Below are 13,623 nucleotides of genomic sequence, written 5' to 3'. Positions count from 1 at the left end.
CCAAGTAAGGTGGCACAGGCCCTAAAGCCCATTTCGGCATGAGATTTTGAATCTCCTCTCCGGTAAAACCCAGAAGTTCAGGAATCCTACCATGGGGTAACGACTCAACCCCAGGGACTAAAGAACGATAGGAGGGAAAACTGTTGCTTTCCCCACCACGCTTAGCAAGATATTCCTGCATTGCTGGCCCCACTGAACAGCCTTCGAGTGAGTCGAAGGCTTCATCAAACTCTTCCTCCTTAACCTCAACCTCCATCTCCGGTAAGAACAACCCAGGCACATCCATGATTTTAACCATCCCCAGAAAAAGAAGAGGAGAAGCGATACATAAAGAAGTACAAAGGAATATCAAAGAAGAAAGAGTGAAACACTGTACCTGAGATAATGCAGACAGTGAAGAAATGATGACCGGCACGAGCACTATGGCAAAGAAGGAAGAAGCACAATGTAATGCGCACAAACAAGAAGAGCCGCAGTTAACATGAAGAAGGTCCTCAGGAGAAACAAACCTCATTTTTAAAGGAAGAAGGAGAGCGAGATGGCGTACACGTGTACAACCAAATCTTTTTCCGACCGTAGGATCTCATAACCGTCATGTGATGGGCGGCTGTGATGAAGGGCTTGATGGTAATTTCAAGGGGACAATACACCCTCACGTCGCATTAAATGCGTTGTGCCTCGTAACAATACAGTTACTTGCAATGATGGGAGAAGCCATCATTGCAACTCCTCGAGATTCGAAGAGACACCCTTCGTGTCAGAAAGGCGCCGCCCAAAGACTGTAACTTGGCACCAAACTACTCCCACACCATTCAGGCCACACTGAACTAGCTTTCCCTAGCAATGGCACCTAGAGGTCGCCCAACGACTTCGTCTGGGCACCAGCTAATGAAGATCACCAATCGCCAGAAAGGCGCCACCCAAAGACTGTAACTTGGCACTAAACTACTCCCACACCATTTAGGCCACACTGAACTAGCTTTCCCTGGAAATGCCACCTGAAGGTCGCCCAACGACTTCGTCTGGGCACCAGCTAATGAAGATCACCAATCGCCATATCGCCAGAAAGGCGCCGCCCAAAGACTGTAACTTGGCACCAACCTACGCTTGCTCCCAAGCTGGGGGGCTCCTGTTCCGGATGGCCCAACGCCTAAGCAGCCCAATTGCTCAAGCCCAACCCCTAGCTCCAATCCACGTCAGCCTTAAGGGCTGACGCAGACCCTCATATCCCCCAACGTTGCGACGCATCAAAGGGAAATGCCAAAATATCCCACTTAGAGACCTCAACCCTCAAAGGCGACCGTCACAGGCACCATAAAGAGAAACTGCCCCTTTGCCCAGTGCTGACATCGCCAGACTCGGAAGTCGCAGCGCTGCCATAACGACAGCGCCTGCCACGCCTAACACTGCCGCCGTGGGGTGAAGCTCTAGGAGGGTTGACCCTCTCCTCACCAACCCACACTATTTTCCCTATAAATAGCCCCCTTGGGCACACGAGGAAGACATATTATGTATCGTCATTCTGCCCATTTACTTTGAGTCATATAATCCTTTAATTATCCATTGTTGATTGCTTGCTTATACTTGGCACAGTACCTCATAGCCTGGTCTGTACCTGAGCTAAGGGTATTCTCCATACAGTGACTCATCCCTGAAGGAAACATAGTGGGCTTATAGATCCCAACGGTACAAGTTTATAGTTCTCCTTTCATCATAAAAGTTTCAAGTTTCCAGCAAAAACAATAAAAAATGGGCTCCACATTTTCAAAACAAAAGAAAGAAAAGAAAAGAATAAATATTCGAGTGATGAATATTTATATATATGTTACTACGTACATTTTTTTCATTAAAAAAAATTAGCTTGTACCACATGGATTTTGATTATTCATAAATATTCACAATCAACTATTCCACACTGATTATTCTTAAGAACACCAAGAATAATTTTTGTTCCTAGATCGGTGTCGATTGCAATGAATCCTCAATCTTTCACATCAATCAACTAAAATTCCATCCCTATCTGTCATCGACTTTATTCAAATCCAGTTTTGGGAGCTGCGGTGCGTTTGAAGGCAACGTGGACTCTCTACAACGTATAAGTCGTGGCCTAAGAAGTACCAGGTAGCCTCGCTTTTTTGGCGATGCAAACAATTCAGCCTCGCCACGTGTCTCTACGTGAATTCTCATACGTGGACCGAACATAATAAAAGTTACTTTCAGGTTTCAGCTGTTAGTATTGTAACGTTCTCGTATGATTCGGATCCATGCTTCATGCCGAAACAGTATTGAAAATGTAGTTAAATAAAAAGTCATTTTATGAAAGAGTATTTTTTGTTTTTTAATTATAATTATCAAAATAATAAAATTTAACTTGTATAATACGGGCAATAAGTATCTTTTTATAAATTAATTACTAATTAATTCAAATTCAAATTCAAAATTCAAAATTCAAAATTTTTAAAAAGAAGATAATGATAATTATTTTTATAAATAAATATTTATAATTAAAAAATTTAAAATATGTTTCAAATATTAAATTTTAAATTGCGTCAAATTTATTGCTTTTTTATTCTCTAAAAAATTACAATCATATTATTTGAACTTGAATTTAATAATAATCTATTAAATTTTAAATTATTACTTCTTTAAACATACGAATGATGTTTAATAGATTATAATTCTCATTGACTCTAAATTTCTCTAATTAATAATTAGCCCTATGCAATGGACCAACAGCTTCTTTCCTACGAAGCAAAAGGGTGATTAAAAATCGCTGCATTCCTAATCACCCATGATGCACCGGTGATTAAAAATTTTCCGACCAAAATTAAAAATTAAGATGGAGTATAAGAGTTATTATTTTTATATCAGTGTAAGTTGATTTTCTCTCAAAAAAGGCAAGATCATCTTATATCAGTATAAGAATAATAAATTTTATACTCAATTTTAATCGCTGATTTGTATAAATTTAACAGTTATAATTTATTGGATATTAATTATTAATTAACAAAAATAATTCAATAAATCTTAACCGTTTGATTGGCAGAAATCAACAATTAAAATTAAATGTACGATTTATTATTTTTATAACAGTATTTGATCTTGTCTCTTAAAAAAATAATATAGTAAAAGTGTAGTCATCTATTTTCGTTGCAATGGAGAATTGGCGTGTCGTTTCTTCCATTTAACACGACCAGTCAGTTTGCTACATGTCAAAATAACACACACAAAAATAGTCTCAAGATTTTTGATATTTATATTATATTTTATAGTTTTTATTCTTATTATTTTTAATTAGTATTAATATTATACTCTATCTATTCTATTTTTTAATTCAAATTATTTTTTATATATTGTATTCTATAACAATGAAAAGCGGATAAAAAAATCATAATAAAAAAAATCATAAAATCACTTAAAATATTGGTAAACACATTTGACCCAAAAAATCGTAAAAACAAAAAAAGTAACGAGAATCGAGATTTTAACCCAAGTTGCGAAAATCAAATTAAAATCAAATACGAAGCACTAAGGAATATATAAATTAGAAAAAAGCCAAGAGATAAAGAACTGAAAAGTGAACTGAAAAGAGTGGCGGCGAGACGTGCACACGCAGAAGAAACTCCGAAACAGCGAGATCAGAGGCTCATTAGAGAGAGAGAGAGAGAGAGAGCGCGTGTGAGCTTCGGAAATGTGGCGGCGCGTGGTTCGTGCTATTCGCGTACCTGCTTCCGAGAGATCCAATACTAATCATCACCTGCTTAGATCTCACAATTCGAGATTATTCTCTGTGCGAATCAATAAATTAACCTTTGATCAATTCCTCTGTCTATTATTTTTTTTTTTTTATTTCCGATTCATGTAATAGGGCTGTGCGGTTTCACTGAAACACCGTCGTTTTGATTGTTGTGCAGAGTGGTGGGAACTCCTCGTACAACGTTGTTGATCATAAGTACGATGCTGTTGTTGTTGGTGCTGGTGGTGCAGGGTTGAGAGCTGCTATTGGACTTTCGGAACATGGCTTCAATACTGCTTGCATTACCAAGCTCTTCCCAACTCGTTCACACACTGTTGCAGCTCAGGTATGAGATCTTCTAAGAGCTTTCTACAATAAATCCTTTATGCTACATCTCTATGTTTTCATATGCATATGCTTGTTGTTGTTTTTTATTTATCAGAATTTTGGATTTTCCCCTTCGTTTGGTCCTTTTTGTTATTGGGTATTTTGGTTGGTTAAACTGTGTCTTAACTAGTCTGTGTTCGTACAAGTTATTCATTTAAGGTTTAAATGAATATATTTATGCACAACCCAATAAGGGTTGTTGTTGACGTTTTCAACTAGATGGATATAGCTGTAGTAGCTCTTGTTTCAATTTTTATTATCTCTCTGATGATCATCATATGCTTAGATATTTATAGGCATGTTGTAAATTTGATATTCCCTATTTGTTGTAATATGTTTGGTGATGTAGTTTATCCCGTAGTTATTGTCTTGGGTCATTTAACACCATCCCTTGGTCTTTGTTTGGCTCTTAGGAATTTTATTTTGGGATAAAAGACAATTTAAACTTACCTAGGGGTAGGATATTGCTACACAATGAAGAATGAGGATTTGATTGGCTTTTTTTGTCCCATATCCTTATGTTTTAATCTGCTTGTACAATTAGTTCATGAAATAAAAAGTATTCGAGGATGCACCAAAGTATATTATTAAGTTGGCATGACCTCTCCAACCTTTTTTCTTCTGGAGTCTGATTATACTGGCTATGCTCCTGCATGATAATAAAATTGTGTGTAGGGTGGTATAAATGCTGCATTGGGAAATATGACTGAAGATGACTGGAGGTGGCACATGTATGACACTGTCAAGGGAAGTGATTGGCTAGGTACAGACTTGCTCAATTTTAAAAATTTCACTTCGCATTATGCCCTACAAAATTTAATATGATTAGAAGTGCCATTATGAATATAGTGGCAGGTAGAGATTCTTTTAGTATTTTTTTTTCTTTGTTTCTTTTGTGGATGCAAATGCAAGCTCTGTGTTTTACAGGAGACCAGGATGCCATCCAATATATGTGTAGGGAGGCACCAAAAGCGGTCATTGAGCTTGAAAATTATGGATTGCCATTTTCACGAACAGAAGATGGAAGAATTTACCAGCGTGCATTTGGTGGTCAGAGCTTGAACTTTGGAAAAGGTAAGTGCAGATTTTGGAGTATGGATGTTAGCTTTCTTCCCGTAAGAGTTCTGATCTTGGCTTCCTTATGTTGCTATGCTCTAGGTGGTCAAGCATATCGTTGTGCATGTGCTGCTGATCGAACTGGGCATGCTTTGTTGCACACTCTCTATGGCCAGGCTATGAGGCATAATACCCAGTTTTTTGTGGAATATTTTGCATTAGATCTACTAATGAACAGTGATGGTAAGGTGCTGCAGAAATTGGTATTTTGTCAATTAAACAATTTGCAATCAATTAATTGAGCAAGATCTCAGCATTCATTGGGAAAAATTTATAGAGCATACGATGACTAGAAAATTTCCTGCTCATTGCTGCAGGAAAAATATACCCTTGAATTAGATTTTCATGCATCTTCATTTGTATATTTGAGCCCCAACTTTTTCTTCAATTGTTCAAATTCTCGTGTGTATGGTCCATAATCCACAAAATTTTATTTTAAAGATAACAATGACTCCAGTTTGATAACTATCAATATAAGCATCAATAGAGAAAATAAGTCACAGTTTTGCCTAGGATATAATTCTTAGGTAATTTATATGCATTTTTTTCGGTAGTTTTTCCTGCATGACAATAGCTGTTATAATGAACAACAGGTAAGGCAAAGTAAGAGTCTGCAGGTGTCGGTTTGTCCAAAATGGTGTGAAAGCAATTTAAAGTCAAGAATATTATAAGGGGGATGCATCACATGTTTTTTCCAGCCAATCTGGAAAATAGAGTTAAAACAACACAATATTATTGTAGAGCATAAAAAGTGAAACTATTTTGCTTTTTATGCATATCTTGGCTATCTAAAACATTAGGGTTCCCTTCTTACCTTCGGTGCGAGCTCCTTTGGTCATATTATGCCAAAAACCAAGCAGCAACATAGGTGAGAGAAGAACAAGAGTAATGAGTAAAATGATAAGAAATTCAATGTCACATGTCACTATGATAGGCCTTTATGAATAGTGCACCAAAAACTTAACCTGTCTTCTATTTTATATATATTTACGATATAAGATTGCATTGTTATGTTTTCTGATAATTTATTTTCCCCATATCTGTCACAAATCACAATACTTGTCCTTTACACATTGTAAATATGTGGTTACTTGTTTGTGATGCTAACTGCTTTCTTAGAGTGGTGAAAAAGGAAAAAAATGATGTTTATGTGTTGGAGTTGATGATAAAGTTCACTAATTTCCCATATTGGAGATGCAGGCAGTTGCCAAGGAGTAATTGCCTTGAACATGGAGGATGGAACATTACATCGTTTCCAAGCTGCTTCAACAATTTTGGCCACAGGGGTACATATTTTCTTTTGCATGTTTGACATCAAAATTTTCTTTATTGTACTTCCCTTATTATGGATATGAGTATCAATCTTCTATTTTACATCAGGGTTATGGTAGAACATACTTTTCTGCAACATCTGCACATACATGCACAGGAGATGGCAATGCGATGGTTGCACGTGCTGGGATCCCTCTAGAGGTTTCTTTTTGTGTTTTTAAAATTTCAATATTAAGCTGATAACCTGTGTAGCAAGTCTTTGATCACTCACGTTCTCTTGTCATAAACTCTGTAGGATTTAGAGTTTGTGCAATTTCACCCAACAGGTATATATGGAGCTGGTTGCCTTATCACAGAAGGTTGGTATTTTTAAGTTCTTATTTGCATCTGGGCTTGCCTTTGGTTGCATCTTGTAATATACTTTGTCCAATTGAGTTGAGATATATTGTGTTTCTCATTCTTTTTTCTTGTACTTTGTAGGTTCTCGTGGTGAAGGTGGAATTCTTAGGAACAGCGAAGGTGAGAGATTTATGGAACGATATGCTCCTACTGCGAAGGATCTTGCATCAAGAGATGTAGTTTCAAGATCAATGACTATGGAGATTCGGGAAGGTCGTGGTGTAGGTATGCTGACTTTAAATTAATGTTTTTATGTTATTATATACAGTTTATATTAACATATAAGAAGTCTGAATGCTATTAGTTTTTAGTTGTAGATAATTGTTGCAATATTGATTAAGTGGAAACCGGTGTTTGGCATATTGAGTTGTATGTCAAATTTGCCTTTTCTAGAAATACACATTATTTTCTTGAAGCATCATCTTTCCATTCCTTCCCTCTCTTAAAAAATATTTGATCTTCCTGTTAAGTTGGACATTTTGTTGGTACTGACAGTGGAAATTGTTCACAGGACCCCTTAAAGATCACATCTATCTCCACTTGAATCACTTACCCCCAGATGTTCTCAAGGAGAGACTACCTGGTATCTCTGAAACTGCTGCTATTTTTTCTGGTGTGGATGTTACAAAGGAACCCATTCCTGTTTTGCCCACAGTGCATTATAACATGGGTGGTATTCCCACGAATCATCATGGAGAGGTATGATGCAAAAATAAGCTGTTTAATGTGGGAACTCCAATTAAAAAAAAAGGGAAAATGTAAGAAATTGAGATTAAGAAAAATAATGTAGCATAATTATTCAAACTGTCCTGCTTATATATAATTTCTTGTTGACCAACTGTTTATTGCTATTATAAATTAGTGCTATCTGCTTACTTGATACACGATATTTGAAAAAGAGCATATGCCACTGAGCTGATAATTGTTTAGGTGTGTTTTGATAACTACAATAGTCATATTGACCTTTAAATGTGTACCCTTAAATCAAAAAGATTAGGCTGGACTAGATTGGATTATTATATACTATGAAAACAATTTTCTATTTTATTCTATGAACAGATTACCATTTTTATGTTCAGGTGTTATTATTAAATAAATACCTAAACAGTTTAATTAGATGTTCTCTAAACATCATAGGAACGAGTAAAAAATAGATGTGAAGTTCTCTCTGGCCTCTTGTATTGAATATGATGCTCTTTGTGGTCAAAATGTTATTACAAAACCTGTGGTCAAAGTCATGTTGGTTCATATGGATTTATTTATTGAAGTGCTTACCTTGATGTCATCCTAATATTTTTGTGAACCATTTATTATTAAATAAATACCTAAACAGTTTAATTAGATGTTCTCTAAACATCATAGGAACGAGTAAAAAATAGATGTGAAGTTCTCTCTGGCCTCTTGTATTGAATATGATGCTCTTTGTGGTCAAAGTCATGTTGGTTCATATGGATTTATATATTGAAGTGCTTACCTTGATGTCATCCTAATATTTTTGTGAACCATTTTGTACCCGAAGCATTACTTTATTTCCAATACCATAAAATATATATTAAATATGTAATAATCAACTTGCATCATTGTTGTTCTATCTGATGAGAGACTCTCAATTTTTTTTTTCCTGGTGAATATTTATTGCCTTACATTCAAATACGTTTTAGTTTCTCAAATCGCTTCCCCTGCAGTATGATTAGAAGTTATATATTTATATTTTCAAAATTAGCATTCGGTGCTCCCATGTACCCTTGTGTTGCAAATTACTAGATCTTGTTTTATTGTTAATTTCTATCTATGTCCTACTTGACTACTTTGGATTTAATGAGTCAGAGTTTATACTATCACACGTGTGCTGTAAGCACAAAAGTTGCAATCTTGGTCTCTGGATTTGTTGTATTTCATTTCATTTTTCTTTGAACAAAAAATTGAAAAATGATAAATTGTTGAAATTATAGGGTTGTAGGTATTGAGGGAGAAAATGAAAATACTAGAGATTGTATACTCTGAAGTTGATATGATGTGTTGTAACAAAAGAGAAAGCACTATGTTTATGTAAGACTCCTAATCCTAATTAAATAAAGAAACAAATAATGAAATATAAAGAAATATGGAAACAATTCCTAAGATATTGATATGATACGAGCAAGTAAGAGGTTCAAGAAAGTATATGAGAGAAGGAAAAAAAAGGAAATAATACAAAATGCTGAGTCAGCATAAGTTTGTTAGCAAGTTAGTTTGTTAGGTCACACATGAGAAGGGTGTTTGTTATATTTAGGCGGGAAGGAGTTTTGAGATTACATCTTGGAAGTCTGGAGTTGGAACTGGAATTGGGAGAGAACCAGGGCCTCTCGAACTGCTCTGGGCTTGGTTTTCAGCCTTCTTTTATTCTTCACCATAGTTGTTCTGACACTGTTGTTAATTTCCTGTTTTTTCCACTGTTGTTGAATCTGTTAACGTGGTGTATGTGATACTGTAACTGAATCTATCTCAGTTTAATACAAGTTCTGTTTTCTTTTTCTTCCACTATTTCCTTGATTTGGGCTGAAAACCAAGCCAGAGTAGTTCGAGAGACCTTGGTTCTCTCCCAATTCCAGTTCCAGTTCCAACTCCAGACTTCCAAGATGCAATTCCAAAACTCCTTCCCGCCTAAATATAATCCCCTTCTCATGTGTGACCTTTAACAAACTAACTTCCTTGATAACAAACTTATGCTGACTCAGCATTTTGTATTATTTCCTTCTTTCATATACTATCTTGAACCTCTTGCTCGTATCATATCAGATTTCAACTAAGATATATTTATGATATTATGAGATATCCTCTAAAAATATTCTAATGTTTCTCCTTAAGCTAAAGCTTAATAAGTGTTAGAGAAATATAATATAAAACTATTTATGTGGCATTTGCTTAATAGCTTATGTTAAGAATGATCATTAGTAGAAATTTCTTGGCAAGCAATTATACACAGCGACTAAGTTCATCAATAACAATATTTGGAAGCTTCAAACAACAGAAAAGAAAAAGAAAAAACTTAGGGGACTGAAAAACTTGGAAATAAGACAGGGCTTTTGGGACTAGAGATGGCAAGGCCAGGGTGTATCTAGGATTGGAAACTTGTAAGGTCAGACTGTGTTTGGGACTAAGACTGGTGAGCCAAACCGCATTTGTGATGGAGGTTTGGACTAGATCACAGGATGAAGGTTGGACCAGACCATATCTGGGGCAAAGGTTGGGAAGGCCGGACACCTTCGAATTTCTCCTTCTCTATGCTACGTTAGAATTGGAAAAAAAGCCAAGTGATGGATAAGAATTGAGGATGGTCGAAGAAGACTTGAGTAATGGACTACCAGATGACTTTTGTGTATGTAGAGTGCTGAATAAGAAGGATTAGTCATGCTTGAAGCTATTTTGGCTAAAATAGAGGCTGGGTGACATTGGCTGAAATAGAGGCCGGCAAGAATTGTGTCAGAAAATGACAATGCAAAGGGATGAACTTATCTAAGGATTGTGGAGAAGATTGTGGTTGCAGTGGGAAGGAGAGACCCAGTAAAAGAGAAACAATGTTAACTCAAGAGAGATGGCTAATAGAAAGGAAGAAAATAATTATGGAAATAAACTGGAGCTTTGGATTTGAGGGAAATTGATTGGGGAATAGTGAAGGGATAGGTCACAGAGTATGGTAAGATACCCTATTGAGATTATAGGGTTTTTGGTATAGAGGGAGGAAAAGGAGAAATGAGACTAATTCTGAAATTTATATTGACTTGATATGATGTGGTGTTGTATAAAAGACAAAGTAGTAATCTCAATTTATAGTAATAGAAGACTCCTAATCTCACGGAAACTTCTGGAATATAAAGAAATATGAAAACTACTCTTATAAAATCATCTAAGATACTATTAATTATTTTAAGATATAATTATGATATTTTGACATATCCTCTAGATATGTTAACAAAGAATAAGAAACTATAGTCTAATACATACCATTTTCATATTCAGGTGGTTACCATTAGAGGTGATGATCCAGATGCAGTAGTTCCTGGATTAATGGCTGCTGGTGAAACAGCCTGTGCATCAGTCCATGGTGCCAATAGGCTCGGTGCAAATTCACTTCTTGACATTGTTGTTTTTGGTAGAGCTTGTGCAAATAGAGTTGCAGAAATCCAGAGGCCAGGCAAGATTCATTTCCAGTTATGAAAATAGATTGTTGTGCACACTGAAATGAGGTGATAAAAGTGAACCTATTTTCCATTTTGCAGGAGAGAAACAACAGGCTTTAGAGAAAGATGCCGGTATGAAAACAATTGCTTGGCTGGATAAATTGAGAAATTCAAATGGGTCATTGCCAACTTCAAAAATTCGCTTGAATATGCAACGAATAATGCAAAACAATGCTGCTGTATTCCGTACACAAGAAACATTGGAAGAAGGTAAAATCCATTTTAATCAACAATACTTGATCTTGTTAGCCGTCCTTTTTTTTTGCGAAGGTACATGTTTACCCTTACTACTGTAATTATCTTCTCTCTCTGAATTTCATCTACTGTGTGGCAGGTTGTCAATTAATTGATAAAGCGTGGGAGAGCTTTCACGATGTCAAGCTAGAGGATCGAAGTTTGATATGGTAAACTTTTTTGGCAATGTTATGCAGATTCCTAGTATTTCAAGCAATCTGCTCGTTCTTTTAAAATTCTATTGGCTCAATATTCTCAGGAACTCTGACTTGATTGAAACTTTTGAATTGGAAAATCTCTTGATAAATGCCTGCATCACCATGCACTCTGCCGAAGCCAGGAAAGAGAGTAGAGGTGCTCATGCCCGAGAGGACTTCACGGTTAGTATGCTTTATTTTGTTATCTTGTGTGTAAACTTCGCAGCATTAATATGAATAGTGGTAATTGTGTAATTGAATATGTTGCTTTAATTCTACAGAAAAGAGATGATGAGAACTGGATGAGACACACTTTGGGGTAAGTCAAGTTTCAATTAGTTTGCTATTTACAATAGTAGGCATTTGAGTTGATGTTCTTCATTTGTAGTGGGAAGCATGATCCTTTCACTGTGTATTTAAGCATATTGATTCTTAAAAGCACCAGAGCTCTTGACTATCCGCTAAGCAGTCAATAAACTAGTGACACAATAGTGAAATAATATTGATTGACGTTATCTGGTGTTTGTATTATCTTTTAGTTAATAAATGTATGGTTAAAAACCTAATTTGTAGTTTGGTCCTTCCAAGTTATCCTTGCTTGAAGATCCTCATGGGTAGTTTTCGATCCAGTAAGAGATAAACCTTTATCTAATTCTATCAAATTGAAACTCCATCAAATTTAAAGTGGTGACATGATAGTAAATTTAGCATACATTGAGTTTTGGTGGCAAATCGCTATGAATGTTTCTATTGAATATGGTATTTAGAGTGTAAGACCAAGAACAATTACTTGATTATTTTGCAACCCACCGGAGAAGTTGAAAAGCTTATAACTGTCATTTTTGGTAAGGGAGATATTTTGATTGTGTTCTCGACCATAGGCGTGGTATATATTTTGGTTAGTGATCCATTTGGTTTTTGATTTATCAAGGCACACAGCTATGATAAAATAATTTTATTTTTGGGTGGGTACAGGGGCTGTTGGGTCAGCTAACATTTCATAAATAAATTTGGTTTGCTGGATTTGTTACAATAATTATTGATGATAAAATACTTTTGTCTGCGTGTTGCATCTGTTAGCTAAGCTTTTGTGCATTGATTTGCAGATATTGGGAGAATGAGAAAGTCCGGTTAGATTACAGGCCGGTGCACACGAATACGTTGGATGATGAGATTGAATCATTCCCTCCTAAAGCTCGTGTTTATTAATATACTTGCTAAATTGTTGTGGATGCTATATACGGATTGTTTGTGGTATGATTGGTGCAAGTAAGAAAGTATTCAATAAAGTGACATAAATGCATGACTTTGATGATCATTGTTTTTATTTATCATCAATTTTGAACTGATGTATTCCAGGGCATCCACAATGTTACAATGTCTGTATTGAAGCTGAGAATAATAGCAATAAAATACTAATAAGTGTTAGTTTGTTGATCAATTTTGACTATTGTACTATGTGCTATATTGATTCTCTGCATGCTTGTGGTTTCTAAAATTCTGTTTTATTCTATTTTAATTTATCTAACCAAAGTAAAGAGTGGAAACGGCTAAAGTGGCTTGTGTCGGAGAGGTTAATAAGTTGTAAAAAATATTTAAAATATTCTTTTAGTTACGGCATCTCCTACTCTCATGTTACGACTTAGGACACTCTGGTCCAAGTTTCCGACATCCTACTTCTTGTCGCTGTTACGCACTGCTCTGTAGGTTGATGAAAGTACCCTGGAATTTATACTTGAAGAAGATATTATTAAGTGGGAAACAATGTTTTAATAGTCATAATTTAAAGTGAAAATTTTATTTTTATCCATTGTGATTTTGTGATTTATTTTTAATCTCTTCATATTATATAGATCATTGTGCTTATATAATTTATTATTTAATTCTTTTTGGTTTTAAATTTTCACTTAGACACTTTGTGGTTTCAAAAAAATTTACTTAGACTTCTCGTGACTACAAAAATGAAAGTTTTAAAAAATAAATATTAAAATAAATTTTTCTTTTTATTTTATTTTATATACTCACTTAATGCATTTAGGGTTTAAAAAATAAAAATACTTAT

At 35.3% G+C, this 13,623-nt stretch overlaps 1 protein-coding gene across 2 annotated transcripts; it reads left to right on the top strand.

Moving 5' to 3' along the window:
* Positions 1-3,586: 3,586 nt before the first annotated feature.
* LOC133297278 (succinate dehydrogenase [ubiquinone] flavoprotein subunit 1, mitochondrial) lies at positions 3,587-12,986 on the top strand. 2 transcript variants are annotated; one of them, XM_061496391.1, is made up of 16 exons: positions 3,587-3,790; positions 3,915-4,082; positions 4,799-4,886; positions 5,051-5,197; positions 5,282-5,422; positions 6,440-6,525; positions 6,620-6,712; positions 6,807-6,870; positions 6,992-7,135; positions 7,422-7,609; positions 10,910-11,084; positions 11,170-11,340; positions 11,465-11,534; positions 11,624-11,744; positions 11,843-11,880; positions 12,668-12,986. In XM_061496391.1, the coding sequence occupies exons 1-16, from the start codon at positions 3,692-3,694 to the stop codon at positions 12,768-12,770; spliced, it is 1,896 nt and encodes a 631-aa protein (XP_061352375.1). In that variant the 5' UTR covers positions 3,587-3,691; the 3' UTR covers positions 12,771-12,986. The 2 variants fall into 2 exon arrangements, with proteins under 2 accessions (XP_061352375.1, XP_061352376.1); XM_061496392.1 differs by having other exon boundaries at positions 3,587-3,796; positions 3,927-4,082.
* Positions 12,987-13,623: the final 637 nt, after the last annotated feature.

Source organism: Gastrolobium bilobum, unplaced genomic scaffold (genome assembly GCF_033153095.1).
Source record: "Gastrolobium bilobum isolate Gb01-03AN ecotype WA unplaced genomic scaffold, APGP_CSIRO_Gbil_v1 utg15060, whole genome shotgun sequence".
NCBI classification, from domain to species: Eukaryota; Viridiplantae; Streptophyta; class Magnoliopsida; order Fabales; family Fabaceae; genus Gastrolobium; species Gastrolobium bilobum.
Note: the sequence above shows the minus strand (reverse complement) of the source record. Positions and strands in the feature narration are given on the sequence as shown.